Source organism: Etheostoma cragini, chromosome 7, assembly GCF_013103735.1.
Source record: "Etheostoma cragini isolate CJK2018 chromosome 7, CSU_Ecrag_1.0, whole genome shotgun sequence".
In the NCBI taxonomy this organism is placed as follows: domain Eukaryota; kingdom Metazoa; phylum Chordata; class Actinopteri; order Perciformes; family Percidae; genus Etheostoma; species Etheostoma cragini.
The window spans coordinates 20,450,884-20,469,702 of NC_048413.1; the positions used below are offsets into that span (position 1 = coordinate 20,450,884).

The 18,819-nt window shown below is 39.3% G+C and overlaps 1 protein-coding gene across 3 annotated transcripts in view; it reads right to left on the reverse strand.

Moving 5' to 3' along the window:
- Positions 1–18,819, reverse strand: part of LOC117948246 (helicase ARIP4-like) — a 59,740-nt gene that overhangs the window by 25,821 nt on the left and 15,100 nt on the right. The window contains exon 2 of one of the 3 annotated variants that reach the window (XM_034877806.1): positions 14,711–14,874. In XM_034877806.1, the coding sequence (XP_034733697.1) occupies positions 14,711–14,828 (118 nt within the window). In that variant the 5' untranslated portion in view covers positions 14,829–14,874. Of the gene's footprint in view, positions 1–1,391; positions 1,716–4,570; positions 4,883–14,710; positions 14,875–18,819 lie in introns of those variants that run through there. The other 2 variants (XM_034877808.1, XM_034877807.1) reach the window with 2 other exon arrangements.

Genomic DNA, 18,819 nt, shown 5'->3' on the forward strand with positions numbered 1-18,819 from the left:
TTTCTTCAAAAAGAATCCGTATCAATGCTTTGCTAAATAAATGGCAACACGGTAAAAGGGAGACGCAGCAGAACTTGGTGCACCCTGATCAAAACCAAAACAAATGACAGTAAAAAGAAAATATCTGAAAAGATCATCATCAGATCATGATTCAGACACATTTGTTTGAACTCTTCAAATATTCAACTGCAGTTGTTTTCTGGTTAGGTGTCATCTACAGCGCCGGGCTAAATGAGCTTTTTGGTGAACTCCAATTATATGCTTTGATTGTTTTGTCTCTGTACTCCGGCACATTGGATGTAAAATGAAACAACGATTCATAGTGTTGACTTATAGTTCTAATTCAAGAGTGCTCACATCTATATTGGGGGAACACTTAGGTCAAAGCAATAAGAAAAAAATTATACCAAATATAGAGACTTTTGACATTTAATTAACAAACTTTATTAAGTTTCATTTACTTGAGTGCCCTAAATTCTGGAGAGGTAAAAAGGCCTGTAATTCTTGCAGTTTTTAAACAAGTGAATGTTAAGAACGTTGAATTAAGGTTAGAAGTCAGCAGTGTCAATGGAACTTTAAATCCAAGGTGCAGAGACAGCCTAAGAAATGTCACTGTCCTTCCAGGCTGCACTTTACAATAAGACAACATCGGCAGATGAAACATGCAGAGTCACACGACAAGATGCACAAAATAACAAGGTTCAGGGTACACATCACTGCATTTAGCATTAACCTATTCTATAAAAAAAAGGTTTCAGTCAGTGTTACTAGTGGTACTGAAATCTTTATTTAAATAAAGCTTTGGAGTTCCGGATTTAATCCACGTTTACCCCTCTAACCCACTAATGAACAATATGTTTTCCTGCCTCCACATGCTCACACTTCCAGCATGGCCCAATGCTACCCAGATTCACCAATCATGGACCGGCATTGGTTTAGGTAACCGTAGAAACAGCCAATGGGAGAAGAGGGGACAACAACAACTCCAGAGAGAGAGAGAGAGAGAGAGAGAGAGAGAGAGAGAAAAAAAATTAGAAATTAGGGAGAAAAACTGTAGGGAGTAGGGACGGATGAATTTGACAGAGGAGAGATAACATAAAGAGATAGGGCAGAGAGAGAAAATGAGAAAAAAAGAAGATAGATGGGCCATGCATGCTTAAGTAGGTATGGATCCAGTGTTACGCAACAATGTTAAGTAACTTAACAAGCGTCAATCAACTACTGCTACACATTCTAGAAACTTGAGTGTTTATTATCTCATGAAATAAGCTACTGACGAGTTCTGCTGCTTTCTGTCGCCATCTCTCTTATTTCTCGCAAAGTTTATACCCCCTCGAGGACAGGGCCTCTGCCAACCGTGCCTCAGAAGTCAGGGTGATGATGTCACATACCTGCAAATGACTCGGATTCGTCCAGGAGCAGCATGGTTATCGAGTAAAGAGAAAAGTAGCAGTCTTCTCAGCTATCTTTCTTCTTCTCCTCTTATCTCGTGCTCTCAAGCTCCCTGTCAAAGTGACAAAACCAACTCCTCTTTCAGGGAAAAAAAAACACCTAAAAAAAAAGACAAAGTAAACAGGAAGTGTATTTCTCTTCTTCTCAGCCTTGTTTTACACTCAGCGGTTCTTTCATCTACTGCCTCAGTGACTGACTGCTTACTAACCGACCGCTCTGTGTGCTCCTCTCTGGTCACCGGCTATGTGAATGTGAGGCTAAGGCAGGCAAGTGGGCTGGCAGCTGAAAAAATTACATAACCCTTCATGCTGGAGCTGGGGCCCATTGAGGGGGGACTCATACAGCTGATCATCCCTCATTACCCCTCCCCTTTCCAAAAGAACCCCACCACTCCATCACATACTCAGGATTACATGGCATGTACGGAAGCAGCCGGCCACACATTCACGCTGCATGGTTTGCGCGTTTGTTGTTTAGTAAAAAAAAAAAAAGAGTTAATATTATTAAGAGAACTGGGTATTAAGAGAACTGGATACGATGTTCGTTGGGAAGCCCCGTACATTCCAATGAGAGTGCTCAAAAGCGCATAAAGCAATCATGGAGCTCGGATTGTCAGCGTTGACTGGCCCATGACGTCACACTGGGCATGTGCACTAGCAACAGTTTGTTTGTGTTGTTGTAGCAACCGGTAGCAACATGCTCGTTCATGAGTTTCTCTCTCTCTTGTGTCTTACAGGTATAGTTCGTTGGTATACATAGCAAACCCATGAATTCACCGTTTCATTGTCTAAAATAGTCACTTACGTTAAACATTGTGTTTAACGTTCCTGATCGTTTACATGCTTATCTACATAAACGATGGATGTATTTAGAGAACCAAGGAGACGTAATCATTATGTTGTGCTACTAGCTAGCGACAAGCCCATCCACCCTTATCCGCTAAGCTCATGGTGGCTTTCAGACATGGTGCTTTTCCTGGGGGCTTGGATGTTACAAAAACAGGGCTTGACAGTTGCCAGGTTGCACTTGGCAACCAGATTTAGTCAACTGGCAACCATTTTGTGGCCTTTTCTTACAAAAGTGGAAAATCAAAAGAAGTCCATATTTTGTTTGGTTGCCTCTGTAAAGACTACGTTTGTGGGAAATATTTCTGCTGTTGTGCCAACACATTCCACACACGTGCAGCCAGCATGTTGGCATGGGGAAACAAAATGTTCTTGTTTGAGCGTAAAAACGTGAAACGATAACCCGTAAAAAATAATACACACCTCAACAGTAGACCTGCTGAAAAGGTTGAAGCCAAACATGGACAAAAGCTTTGCATCTCTGAGACGCATGGGTAATCATAATGCAAGCCATGTGCAACACTCACTGCGTCCGTGACAAAATGAGTTTGCGCGTTCAGGGAAATACATCATTCAGAACCACAGGGCAGGATAAACACAAATTTGAAGCAACACAAGAGAGCAGCTAAAAGATACAATGAGGTGGAGAGCGCACAAACAGGCACTCCAATACATAAAACGGTGGACACCGCCATTCGGAAGATGAACACCACAAATTGGATAATCCTGATCCAAGTTTTCAACACAGTTTACGACATTCTAAAAAGCGAAGACCCCTTTACCTCGTCTGCTGGATCTCCAAATCATTAATGGCTCTGACCTGGCGCGATTGTGAAGCTACAAATCTGTCCAGGCTAGCAGAAGCTATTTACCATATACAAAATGAATAACCTTGCAAATATATGTGATCAAATTTTAAAAGATTATTGCATTACTTTTTTAAACAAATTCAAGTTTTGAATACATTTTAGGATACATCTTTGTTTATATATCATTGATATGTGACCCAGATAGTATAATAACAAAGCCTATGAAGTCAACTACACCTGTTATAGTATAAAACATTTTTCTAACTATATCCCCCCCTTTTTATGTGTATAGCAGAATGAAGGGCATAGAGGGGGAATGGGATTGCAGAAAATTACGTCAAGGTCCCAAAAACAACTTCATACTGACTCCAAAAAACATAAGTCTCAAAGTTAGGCCACATGATCCATGCAGAACCTTTTTTGAAACAACGTACGTGATATTCCTTTGGCAGTAATCTTGTGATAAGACTTTGATGTTATTGAGAAAATGCTCTAAAAGATCATTTCCACTGAACTTTTCCACTAAAGTTTTTATGTTTGTAAAATAATGACTTTTTAAAAGCAAAATACTCACTTACCAGTTTCTCTACTTGTTACTAAACGAGATTGTCCAACTATATATATATATATATATATATATATATATATATATATATATATATATATATATATATATATATATATATATATATATATATATATATATATATATATATATATATATATATATATATATATATATATATATATATTTATATATATATATTTTAAAGACATGTTTCTAAAATCCCCTCTGTTGGGTTTTATGTTTGGTCATTAACAGCACAACAACTACACAACACATTGATTTAAATAAAGTTTCCAGAAGCAACTTTGTCAGATTTCCACAGGTAAATAAAACAATGTCAAAGTTTTCCCACAGACCTGTGGGAACACTTAAGAAATATTACAGGATTAAATGGCTCATTGCTCCAATACCAGAAGCTGCTTTTTTTTAAAGCAAAAACTGATTTTGAATAAAATAAAAGATAAACTAAATTGAGGCTTCTTCTAGAAGCCGCAACTTAAGTCTCTGCTTGAAAAAGAGGACCATTTACTGACAACAATTAAGTTTTACCCACATAAAGTAAACTTTTATTAAAAGACCTTTTGAATTAATCCATGGATACATTTTTTGGAACAAGGGCAACTATTGCTGTTCCATTTCCAACATGTCTTATGAAACCTCTGAGCTCTACTTTGCCTGAGTGGCCCAACAACTTGGCATTGCACCACATATAGGTCAGTGTGATAGTTGTGACTGCATTCATGCACTGATAAAAAGACAATACAGCAGAAGACATATTGGGATTTAAGAGAGATAAAAAGAAACAACTAACAACGTGTCAACTAACCAGAGAAGCAGTCACACACTGAGAAAGAGAGTTTAACAAAAGAAAGAAAAAAAAGGTTCAAGCTACTCACCCATGTCATGTAGTTGAATGTGTTTTTTTATTGTCTCCTACGCTGGTGAGGGATCCATGCTGCCTCTACGCGTTGACTCTTAGTAAATTACTCCATCTGTAGGGTGTTTCTCCGTCATGCTGCTGACACACTTTGTGTCACATCCAAGCCGAGCGTCTCAAAGGTTGTGTGTGGGAGAGAGAGAGTGTGCGAGGCTCTCACCATCTAGCTTTAGTGTAGTTTTGCAGCTAGCTGCGCTCCAGTGAGGACAGAAGGCCATTGGACAATTACAAAACAATGAGTCGCTTAAGAGCAGCCCTGACCTGCCGGGTGTAGGCATCCCCCCCACTCGTGCTGGTTTTCCTGTCTACTTCCTCCTCCTCCTCCACCCTCTCTTACTCCCCTCCCCCAGCCAACTGACACAGGAGTGAGCGTGATGTCAACAAGCCCCGCCTCTTCAAGAGGCTGCCTTAGGTAACAGGGGTAATAGGGTTCAACCAGGAAGAGACTGACAGACAGAACAGGAAAAGAAGGTGCGAGAAAGGTGAAGAAAAAAAAAAAAACAGTGTTTACTGCATCATCTGGTCATGTTGATTTGTGGTCATTTCACTGGAATATTGGAATGATATTTTTTTTTTAAACTATAATGATTATAAATCCTTCCAGACTGATTTTGAGATTTTAGAGTAGAAACTGTGGGAATAAGGAGGAAGAAAAGAAAAAATTACTGAAAGAAAGATTTGAACTAGCCAAATCATCTTTATTTTACTGAATTTTGTTATAAAAATATGAACGTGAAACATTAATATTAGTCTGAATAGACTGAGGCATAGAATAATTTACAAGCACTCTAATTATATTGCATCTATGTGAAGCTTTCATTGTTAAATAAATTACTCTTGAGATAGATTCTCAATAGTAGATAGATTCAACTTAACCATTAAGTGTCAGTAAGTTAGTGGTGGTGTGATGAACTGTAAAGGCCTTATGTATTGTGAAACTGTTATTTTGTCCACACCTTACATTTTGCAAAAATATATTTAGTTGGTAAATTTTGGTTCAGTTCCCTGAGCAGTGAACATAAATTCTCACAAAACTGGAATGAATTCCATTCAACTTTGTAAGAGAAACAAAATGGTAACATTAATTGCACACTAACACAATGATCATTTAGACCCTCTTATGACTGTGCTGAGGGTGATGAGGCAATCATAAAAAATAAAAAAAAAGGAAATCAAGAAAATTAACTAAAGAAAGAGAGGAGGATAAAAAGGAGTAAGGAGTAGAGATACATAAAGTCACATGCTACAACTTTCTGGTCAGCACACGGCCCTCGTGTTTGAAAATCCTTTTTTTGGCTTCACAGGACGGTATCACACATCGTAAACTCCAATAAACACATTGTAAACACCACAATTCCCACAAATAGTAAATTTCTGAAACATGTGAAGGCAAAAACATCAATGCTGAGAATGGGGAGAGAGATTACGCGAATTATCAGAGAAAAATGAAAACTGGAGATTACCAGGGACTAGAAATATATGGAGGTAAATACAGAATAGAGGAGCAATAAGCTTGGAGAACAAGAAAGGAAGGCAGAAAAAAAAGATTGATAAATTAGGGGAAAATAAATAGTTAGCTAGGGCAAAAAAACGTCCAAACAGAAGAGATGAAGAAGTCAATAAGTTAAAAAAAAGAATTCAGGGAAGAGAGAAGGAAGGAAGGAGGAAGGAGAGGGGGTTGTTTGAAGCTTCAAAACAAGCTTGTGAACCTCAGGACCCCTTTAAACCGTCATTGTGGCATGGATTATCCTTCACAGATCACTTTACACACACGCACACAGGGTGGAAGGTTAGAACCCAGTCTGACATGGCTTCATACACTGACCCACATTACTATGGAGCCTGGGGGAGGGACAGCTGAGAAAAAAACTGAGGTGGGGGGAGGAGATAAGAGGAGTTGGTAACAGCAGCAATGTCAAGAGGGGGACTGCCTGGCAAAGCACCAAAATGCATGCATACACACTCACACACTCACCTTTGCCACACTACCACAGTTCTTGTATCCAGCCACGCCTCCTCATGGAGGAAAGCTCACATTTCATGGTTTACATAACCTACATTGACCAATAGAGAAGCAAGAGGGGGGAAGGCATTTTGACTCAGTGTTTTGTATTTTTGTGCACCGCTCTGGAGAAGAATTCAGATCCTTTCCTTGAGTTATGGGGACAAAATGTACTTGTGACACTGACTGCAACAGAACATTTCCCTCATAGGAAACGCAATCTTCAACCATTCACATCCCAGAAACAAAGCTGTTTGTAACCGATCCCGTGTAAGTACAGTATTTTACAAATGGCAAGCCACTTCCCTAAAAGAGGCTCAGTAGGGTCGAGTAGCTAAACACACCAAATGCTACCGTTTTGGTGTCAAAAGCTAGAAAGTATTATAAAAAACTGTTTCATGTGACAGCACAACAGTCACATTGACCTTTAAATGTAGAGCCAATGTGGATAAGCATGGTGATGTATTACTACTTTCACCATTTAAAAGGAAAACTTTATTTTTAGTAAAACGTTACTATTTAAAACACTTCCGCTACTTGTCTGAGAAGCTTACGCAGGTGTACTACCTTTTATGCAGAAGTTCTTTAAATAGTGAGGTTTTAGCAACAACACATGTTTGAGCGTGTGACTGGATAAGTAAGACTTGTTGTGAGCTTGTAAACTGATATTTTGATACAATTTTACTATTGTTTAACCAATATTGCCCTAGTGTACTAAGACCTTTCTCCATTTTTGGATTCCTATTTTACTGTGGAGGTATGAGACAAAAATAAAGGCAACAAATTTTGGCAACACTCGTTGAGCAAATAATATTCAAATGGTCATTTTGTGAAAAAAGTGTTCCTTTAAAGCCTCATATGGCCACAAAGTGAACGAGACAATTTAATGTCCAACACAAAACTGATGAGGTGAGTTATACGGTTAACTTGGGGTGCAACGAATCACAAAACTCACAGTTCAGATTACAGCTGGGCAATATATCAATATCATATCATGATATGAGACTAGATATTGTCTTAGATTTTGGATATCCTAATATGGTATGAGTGTTGTCTTTTCCTGGTTTTAAAGGCTGCATTACAGTCAAGTGATGTCATTATCTCAACTTACCAGACTATTGTAACTGTTGTATTATTTGCCTTTACCCACTTATTCGTTTTATCCACATTATTGAGAATTTTTTAACAAAAATCTTATATTGTCACTATTTTTGTGAAAGCATCATTAGTCAACACTACAACATCGTTGCGCTATCGCTATCAAGGTCAACAATATTGTGATATTTGATTTTCTCCATATTGGCCAGCCCTAGTTCGGATCACGGTTTTGAGTCAAAGATCGGATCAATTTTTGGATCAGCACAAAAATGGGAGGAATTTTAATGATTTATTAAAAATCTAAACAATTACCTTTAACAATAACTTCTTTCACCAGTAAATTGCTGTTAAATGACAAAAACAGATAGGAAAAGGGTATTCTACAAAACTTTAAAAAGGTTTAACGTTACCAGTTTCAAGTAAACGCAACATTCAAGTACTTGTTTTTCTAACAACAGTAGTGACCAAGTGCTAGTCTGTGTCTTTAGCTCATAGCTATAGCTATGTTGGAATGATCTACAGTGAAATACAGACACACTTTTACACCGCTTAGCTGTCTGCATTTTAACCATGTTTAATCCAGTTACTACCAAATACTAGCTAACAGTAAAACTAGGCTAACATCAATGTAACCTGGATGCCAAGTGTACCGTTATTGTTAACTAGCGTGACATGCAGCGATGATTCTCTAGCCTCTAACGTTTGTTTCGTCGCATCAGACAGCATCACAGGCATTTAAGTCACACCGAAATCCGTGTTAAGAAAGAGAGAGAGATTTATCAGCCTATGTTAGGTAACAGGGACCCTTAAAGTTTCTCCACACTATTATGGTTACATTTTGCAATTGATCCGCGGTTCACATGCATTCCGAACCGTGAGTGTTGATGTATGTTGATCCATACAGACCAACATACACCACTATTGTTAACTAAGCCAAAAACCTGTGCCAATAAAGACCAATAAAAAAACACTATTTGTCACCTGAACTATCACCATCCAATACGGCATGCAGTGTGAAATCTAAAGCAATTAGAACCATGCACTGTAATGAGCAGCAACACAGCAACAAACGGTAATGTGTCTGTTTTTCTTCCGCCGTTAATAAACACATCACATACACTTCTGCTTTTTTTTAAACTATGGAACACATGCTGTTGGCAGAGCAACATTACGCTGTGGTTGTGTTGGGCAGCTGTCGGGTGTGAATGTGAAATACGGGGTGTTCCTGTAATGAAAAAAACTTAAACCTGTGTATAGTATGTGAATGTATGTAAATGTTTTTTCAAATACTGCTACCTGCTTGACTCGCCTCGGATCCTTTCCAGATTAGTACCGCCTCACGCGTGAGCTGTGGCTGGTCGTCATAGCAGGAAACCGCCGTGACCTAACTCGAAACACACACAGAACGTTGAAGATGTGTGGTGTTTGATTCTCGGCATGTGGCTGTAGCCACAACCAGAGGCAGCAAACCCCCCCAAAAACAAAAAAACAACGCTAAACCAGTTAAAAACGGCAGTTTGTTCAGGACACCCCTCCGTCTGTCGCTAGCAATGATGATGCAGTAAATAGCGAGGATTCTCTCCAACCAATCAGTAGCCTGCAGGTTTTCACGGTATTGCCTCAGCTCGCTTGGAACCTCGACTGAGGTAGTACTAAAAAAAGATTAGAGTCAAGGCAATTTGAGTAGGCACCACGCAGTGGAAAAACGCCATTAATGGACTGTATTTATATACTGCTTTTCCAGGCTTCACGACTACTCAAAGCACTTTCACGTAGTACAGGAACCATTCACACACATTCACACACTGTGGCCAAGGCTACCATACAAGGTGCCACCTGTTCATCAGATAAACATTCACACACATTTACAATCCGGTGGCAACTCGGGGTTCAGTGTCTTGACCAAGGACACTTCGACATGGGACTTCAGCGCCAGGGTTCAAACCACCAACCTGGCGATTGGCAGGCAACCGCTCTACCACCAAGCCACAGCCGCCCCTATATAGTACTACTGCTTCCCTTTCCTTTCTCCCTAGGAACTACCTGGTGTTCCACCGGTGCAATTTTGATGGAAGATGGCAAGGATATGAATCTAGCAGCTGATTAAACCACCAGGTGCCTGTAACATTCGTGGGAGGAAACATGTTTACTTATTTTCTTCAGAGAGAGTGAGAGTGTACTCTGCCTACGCACAAGCAGGGGAGCAACAGGCTAATTAACAGACTATTACTCTCCTGCTCTCTTGAGTCAGAGTATGTGTGTGTCTTATGAAAGATGTGACTAAATCTTATGACAGCCTCATCTGAGCTCAGAGCGCCAATAACATGCAGGACACACACCTCAGAGACTCTCCCTCAGACACACGTGACCCAGAAAGAGTCCCAGCAGCCCTTGCATCAAAGATTTAGTTTTCTGTAGAAACACGGCTAAGTTGTATTAACAGGGTCTTCTAGTGACGAGAGAATATGGATAAATCTAGCCTTGCAGTGGTTTTCATCACATTTGTCAGATTTTAGGATTTATTTCAATCAGCAAAAGTATTTCTTCTTAAAGTGGAGCTCCCCCAGGGTTCAATTCTAGGACCAATATTATTTACCTTGTATATGCTTTCCCTCACTCACATCATGGGCAGACATGGTGTTTCATGTAACTGCATTTCATTGTTAACCGTTGTAAAAAACTCAGGTGTATTTTTTTTTTATTCTGGCCTAAATTGAGTAATTGTATCAGTAAGCTTGCTTATTCCTGTTCCCAAAATTCGACCAGTTTTTTATTTTAAAGACGCAGGAGTGGCAACTTCTTTGGTTTGTTTCCTCATAATGCAACTAGTGAAACTATCATTGTGTTGTATCATGACCAAGTCCATTTTCTTTATAAATGTATATACAATTGGCTTATAGATTGCTTCTGATCAGTGCATTCAAGTCTATCTCCAATTGACCTTCCATCTCAGTCAAGTGGCACATTTCCATTGCATCATTTCTAAATGAGGGAAACATGAGAGAAGAAGTAACACAGTATTAAGTGTCCTTGGGTTTCTTGAAAGGCGCTATATAAATAAAATGTGTTATTATTTTACCAGCATGGGCCTATGAACACAAACCTAATCAAAAACCGGCATTTTATACACACTTGGAAATACCTATGTGATAACTTCTAAAAATTCCTGCTAACAGCAACAGAACGTGTCCTTTCCAACATGTATGTGTGGTTTGTGATGCAAGTGATCACCATGGCAACCCAAAACTCTCCTAAGAAATAACACTTCCAAGAAAATTACTAGTCAACTTTTTAGAAGTTGACCTGACCTTCAAACCAAAAATATAGACGCATCAATTCCTGTGCGTCAAATCACTTCTAAAAGTATTAAGGCACCAAACACAGTGGTATAAATCAAGTATAAATCAGCAACAGTAGAATATCCTTCTGCACATTTCCATATTCTAGTTGTAATGATGTAGTCACATCAAAATTACCACTCACTTCACTTCGTTATTACTGTCTATGTTCTCCTACTGTAATTTCATACGTCATACTGAAACATGCCTCCTTCTGTCTTTAAATGTGTTTACAGGTTTGAAAAATCAAAATGGAGTTGTTAAAAGAGATGGTGAAGAGCACAAAGGAGAAATAGAAAGAAATAACATTAAAGCAAGTGGGCGAAAGCACATCTATCAAAGCACCTTACATGAAAGAAATAAAAGAATATTGTCATACATAGATGTAAAAATGACAATGGAGAAGTATGATAATGGAGAGGGATGAAGGTAAATCAATTAAGATCAGATGGAGAAAGACAAAATTATAATGAGAAGAAAAAAAATGGGAGAAAACAACGGCGGAGAAAGGAAAGGGGGGGGATGTCAAACCTTGAGAAAGAAACTTTCACAACTCAGAGGGGGTCGGCATCCTGGTGACAGTTGTCATGGCAACCATGGGACAGACGCAGGAGACGGCAGGTGGTGATGATGTCACAAGAGCAAAATAGACTTGCAAAGTGAGGACGATGAACATGTAAACATGTTTTTTCTCTATCAGACCTTTCACTCCTTCTACCACCTGCCAAGACGACGAACAGCATCCCCCTCTCGATCTGTGCTGTAAATCCATCCAGTTTACAACATGTCCCTCAAAATCTGACCCGGTGGCTTTCAAATTACAGGACCTTAAATTTATGGTAAAGCGCACATATTATGCTTTTTGGGCTTTTTCCCCCATTCCTTTATTGTGTTATGTATCTTTTTTTATGTACGTTATAGGTTTACAAAGCCCAAAGTCCACCCAAATGGGACTTACCATTTTCCAGAAAAAACATTGTTCAATAACTGCCTCAAACAGCTGTAGTGAAGTCCAGCCTTTACTTCTGTGACGGACGTGCATCACTTTGTAACACACGTTATAATGCTCGCCTAGCTGCTAGCGTGGCACGCCCTAGCAGAACTTACTGCGCATGTGCAACTCCCAAAAAAGATGAACTGAGATGCCTCACTCTGTAGCTAAAACATAGAGCTAAATACAAAGGGTGGAAAGAGGAGCTGCAGCAATGTGCAGTACAACAAATACATGGTGTTTTCTGAAAATTAAACCACACAAACCTTTTCTGGTACTACCTCTAAATACAATTATGATCCTGAAAAAGACCATAATATATGGTGTTTTTAGTCGTTTTAACTGCAACACATGCAGGGTCAGCTTAGGTTTTGTAAGTCTCTTTGCAGAATTCTCTTTGCAAAGAAAAACAGAAACTTTGCAGAACAAATATTAAAAAGGAAATTATGCAATTTGTGTGTGTGCGCACGCGCTTCACATGTTCACAGGTCTCTGCTGCTTCGGCCCAACCAAGCATCCTTTACGCATGTTATGTTTCTGGCCACTCTCCAATCTGTGATGTCACAGAAAGCATTGATGGATTATTAAGGCAGCTGAAAGCTGGCTAGTTATATGTCCTACTTCCAGTGTCCTAAAAGGAACGTGAATAACTATTTCCCCAAATCCTCAACTATTTTGTCAAGGCACTCAAAGTGATCACAGCCATGGTTACGGGATCTATCCAAATGGAGCAATAGAAAAAAGAATTGCTTGTTTAAACATGTATTGCTTTTTCTAAAATGGTGAGGAAATGTGTTTGACCAGACAGCACTGCAAATCCTTGAATATTTTAATCCCTTGCCTGCAGTCTTTCAGCTGTAATAGATGCTAAAACTGCAATTTTCCAAAATATTGATGTATTGAAAGTAATAGTTTGAACTATGCTGTCACTCCACTGTCTGGCAGAGAGTTATCTTAGATGAGATCGATGCCAATCTCAATTCTTTCCACAATTCCCTTATTCCTTACAGTACGTACACACCGCCATCCACTTCAGCTGCAAAAAAGCTCTGGCCGCCCCGCCGAGGACGCTTGTCAAAAAGTACGGGAAAGCTTTTTTACGCTTTGGCCTCTCTAATGTGTTCTCTGTTCGACCAAAAGAAGCTCACGCAGCCACGGCACGGCCAATACACGGACACTGACATCTTTTATAAAATACATATTGATAGAAGTTGTATTGTTAATTGGTCGCAGCGGAGTCTGCTCAACATGCTCAAAAACGCTGACAGATTTGCCGCTCAAGTCGGTGGCTGTGTGAAGGTACGATTAGGTGACACACACAGACAGAGAGAGAGAGAGAGAGAGAGAGAGAGAGAGAGAGAGAGAGAGAGAGAGAGATCCTGGTGGTTACTTGTAAAGACTCATTTAAATAACAATGGTAATTATAATTATATTACCTACTCCATTAACCTAATTTACCTAACTCTGACTTGTGCATCCTAACCCTTAAACAGCCTTTTTAAGCTGTGAACACCAGAGCAAAAATGTCCTCTCTTTAAAAGGTCTAAAACTCAAGTTGGTGTTCACAAAGACAGAAGTACGGGTGGAGGATTAAAACCATGAATACTAAAGAAAAAGGAAGAAGCTGATTTTAAATTTTGGGACAATTGTTATTCCTGCAGTTAATCCCACTTTTTCTCTCTCATGTAGTTGATACCTAATTGATTTATAAAATAAGATGTTTATTTTACTGCAAATCAACTGAAAAAGAATGGACGAACGTTACTATGGTATATTGTGTTTATGAAATGTAAGACGAAAAGTTAACCTTATGCTTTCTGATCTCGCTGCCGAACCTCCCTCTCTAAGTTCTAAAAACCGCAAGCTCTTCTCTCTTTGTAACGATGTCAAAGTCGTCCAAAGACTAACACCATTAAAGTTATCTAACTAAAGTTTACATCTTACCTCCTACACAAAAACACACTGCTAGAGAACCATCTATGCACACACGACTCAGCATCTATTAGAACTAACGATGATTCATTATACAAACCGAGACAAGAGTTTAATGGGGTGTCTAGATAGCTCAGTTGGTAGAGCGGGTGCCCATACATAGGGATGTACTCCCCGATTCCCGGGTTCGTTATTGCAGGTTATTTCCCTCTCTCTCCCCTTTCATAAAATAAAATAAAAGCTGAAATTGCCCAAAGAAATAATCTAAAAAAACAAAATAAAGAGAGTTTAATGGGAGTTTGATTCCTGTGAGAGAACAGTAGACCAACGGCTAATTTGGAAAGCCTATTGGGTCACATATGTGGACAGTACAGCCGTTGGTTCAGATCAGATCAGATCTCAGATTCAAACTGTATATAAACATAACTTTAGATAGCTGGAGGGAGGGACGGTACGTGGGGGGAAAACTAAAGAAACGTACTGTACATGATGGTAAACAAAACAACACGTATCAATGCTAAATTACGTTACAGATACAGAAAATAAATTTGCTGTTGTGTTACAGGTTATCCACGGACGATTAATGTAACAATTAATGTCACTGAACACAACAAATCCATGACTTTTCCAAGCCTGGAAAACGTTATTTTGAAATCCTATGACTTTTCTAGGTTTTCCATGAGCTTAACTTAACACTTAAAGAACCTGATCAGGCCATAATCTACCGTTATGACTCACCATACCGGTGTACCCACTCGTCCTCATCATCTCCATCGTTGTCTTTGTCTTCATCAGTGATGTAGCAGATCTTGCTCTCCCTTTTCCTCCCATTCAGCAGCTCCTCCTCTTCAGACATCCCGACCTAAAGGCTGCTGCTACCGCAGCATGGCCACACCACTCACCTGAAACAAAAAGTACAGGTGTCAGTGAAGCTTTTCTCATAAGAAAAAAAGACAACAGGAAGGGGGAAACTCCAATTTGTTTGTAATCTAGTTTGCTAATTTTGCTTTATCATCACTCCAAAGCCCTCTACACAGTATCATAGTACATGGTAAGTTTGGGTAACCTGGCGTGGCAGATGGTTAGTTCAACCGCTTCTCACGTCAAACGCGTAAAATACAGATGTTTGGACAGTAAATGTCAGCATCTAATGCGGGGGGAAAAAAGCAGCCTTTGGCATGTGTGTAGAATGTACTGGGGAGAGCAGCATCTAGATGGGATTAGCAAGTAGTACGTAGGGAGACATTCCGGGTAGGGATATTGGTCGGGGCGGTGGATGGGTCAAACCCAGGACTTTCACCCAGGAGAGTGACGGGGTTTGTGTCCCGTGTGTGTCCTTTACTGTCCCGTTATTGCCATGTGTCAGGGAAGCAGCTTTCTTCTTTGACTGGCCCATTATTCCCGCGTGTCACGGAACCGTAAGCCTACCTTTGACCTTTATGCTAAACCCAACCATCCCGTTCCCGCAAGTCACGGAACCGTAAGCCCACTCACGATCTTTCCCTAAACCCAACTGTTCCGTTCCCTCGAGTCACGGAACCATAAGCCCAACCACGAGCTTTCTATAACCTAACAGCATCAAAAGGGACGCCAATTGTCCCGACCAAGCATCTTTAGGTAAACCTTGTTTTATGACGCTTAAGGAGACTTTTACCATCAATAACAATGACAAAGGCAACTTAACAAGCGTCAGTATTTTACGAGATGTGAGTGAGAATGTGTTGGGTTAGTTACACAGGACCATCTGAGAAGTCATCATGGAAACGGTTTGGTAAAGAGAAGGCATATATATATATATATAACTGTCAGGGGATTGGATGTTCTGAAACAAACAGCACAAATATAACAATACATTCACATTGACTAAATAAGCCAAAACGTATTACAATCCTTGTGTGTCAGTTCCAGTGCCAAATCAGATACTATACTGGAGTGAAACCAGCTGTGGCAGATACCTCTGAGAACAACAGTGTTACGCAAAGAGGAAAAAAAAAAAATTAAGGACGTTATTGGAAGACTTAGGATATTCAAAATGTGCTTATAAAACTTGCCGAAGAAGATTTCGGGAACCTATCCTGACTTTAACCTAGTCATAATTCCTAGTCTAACATTGTAGGGATCATGCAGCGTTTTGTCCCGTGATGAAAGATGAGACGTTTACACATTTCAGTGTCCATGACATCATTAATACAAGAACACAGGTCCTTCCTGTCTTGGTGTCATCACTAATGATACCCAATTTTTAGGATATGAAACGAGTAAAGTCCTGCAATAGAAATTTCATTTTTTTTTTTTTTTCCCAGTGGAGACAGATTAACACTTTCATTCAGTCCTTCCAGTTGCCGAGTTTGCTGGTGCTATGCTAGCAGAAGTCAACAGTTTCTGCTAGCCTGCCATTAAAAACACCCACTCCACAGTACATCAGAGGCAAATAAATTATAAAGCCAGACTATCGATGTAAATGTCTGAATAAATCTACACTTGCATCAAATTGCAATAGTTATACTTTGTTCCCTGTAGTTGGTAGCACGAGCTATAGCAGCAGCGGAGTGATATTTCCTAGACAACCGAGAAAGCCAGTTCATTTACCTGCCGCTGTCACTCATTGCTACAGAAGCAGAGAACATTGCACAAAGGAATCAATAGGATATAGTACTATATCTACCAAGGGTGTAGCTAACCATTGGCTACACTATTGTCACTCTCCACAATGCATTGAACTGTAACGTTATCTTCATTAATGTCAGTCTTAATCAGTAGCAGATAGGCTAACATAATGAAAGAGGCTAACTTTCTTAGCTAGAGTAGCCTACCAAAAATTATTACCTGTTCATCAGTAGCAGCTGGTGCATCTGGAAACACGAATGGAACCACATTTGTTGACAGTGAATGATCCTTGTATTTGTGCAATCCTTACAGGTCTCAATGTCCGAGCCAGCAGCAAGAAGCCAAAGTTGGTTCCTATCTGGATCTTGCAATGGAAATTTGTGGAAACTTTGTGGTGCCATGATTTATTTTTACAATTTCTAAATACACACTGAATCACCACGTTTTTGATTCCAATCCAATGCTTCAATAAAAATGTAGAAAATAGTCCCTAAAAATGTAATGTGCTCATTGAGATGCAAGGGTAGTTTTATTTCTAAAATTATTCTATTAACAGACATTTACTTCGATAGTCTGGCGTTTTAATTTAGTTGCCTTTGGTGTACTGTGGAGTCGGTAGGACTGTTTTAAAGGCAGGTTAGTAGATACTGTTGACTTGCGCTAAGCACCAGCAAACTGCAACTGAAATGATTGGATGAAAACTGTCTCCACGGATATAAAAAACTGGTTAACTTGGAAATAAGGTCTTATGTCCAAAATTCTGAACCACCCCTTTAAATTGTTACTGAACACAAAAATATAATAATAAACAGCAGTATTAAAGAAACCTCAACATTACAGACACTCTGAGCAATTTAGAAAACAGACTCATTCACATAATTTTTTCAAACTATATATATATATATATATATATATATATAGATATATATATATATATATATATATATATATATATATATATATATATATATATATATATATATATATATAGATAGACACACACACACACACACACACACACACACACACACACACACACACACACACACAGAGTAAATCAGATGAATTCACCAAGTAAAACAAGAATGATCGCCTTTGTTGTCTCGTTTGGTTAAAAACAAAGGCTTTGAAGATTATGCACTCCCACACGGATGAACCCAGACACACGGTATCACAGCGAGGTTAACTCTTGATTACTTGCCAGCTCAACTTGCATAACGTTACATAACAGGTAGACACGGCCAAGCTGACTTATTGGCCCAACAGGGTGGTTTTACAAGCCTCATAAATCTAACCAAGGTAGACTTCATGGACTGAGAACCAGTAACCAAGGACATGGTGAACTTGCTTTTACTGATGTTGCTATGTGTTCAAATTCTCCGAAGGGAATCGTGCAAATTTGTGAACGCTTTGTAACAGAGTACTTACAACAGCATTGCGTTGAGTAGAATGCTGCAGTGTAGTTTAGATGATAGAACTTTGAAAGCATGATTATTTTTTTGCATCTCATTTTATTCCCCTCATGTTCAAGAGAGTGAAATAAAAAGGAGAGATAATCCCCCCCCATATTTACTGTTGGTAGATGACAGGACTTGACCTGTGTTTTCTGTTGCTTTGCACCATCCTACACAACCTCCTTCCTCTATATAATTTATAAACACAATGCTCCCTTAGTAAATTATCAATGCTGTTATTTTCTGGAGATAAAATATTAAAAAAATGTTAACCCACAAAATAAAACCAGGTAGAGCTTGTTTTATTTGATTTAAGTTGACGGATATGTACGGAAGAGGATTAGGGCTACATGTGAGTTCTGATGTACAGTATTTCTCAGAATTCTGACTTTATGCTTAAATATAGGCTATAACACGATTAAGTCTTCAAATGTTCCACTTTGATAAGGTTGTGATTAAAGCTACTTTGTATGAAAACCGATTAAGACACAAATTAAAAGATTGGTTTGGAGCGAGCACTCATGTGTCACTCGAGCGGTGTCAACGCTCGCCCCACCAGCCTGTTGTCCTGTTGGGTGCGCAGTCGACATTTTTTACAAACCCCGTTGTGCTCGGCCAAAGCATACATTCAGTTGATTAGAAGCAGACAACTTTACATTTAAAATGACAAAAAACTTTTTGCTGTTGTAGTGCAGGGTGAATGGTGCATATATTATACAGTGGTGTGAAAAAGTGTTTGCCCCCTTCCTCATTTCCTGTTCCTTTGCATGTTTGTCACACTTAAGT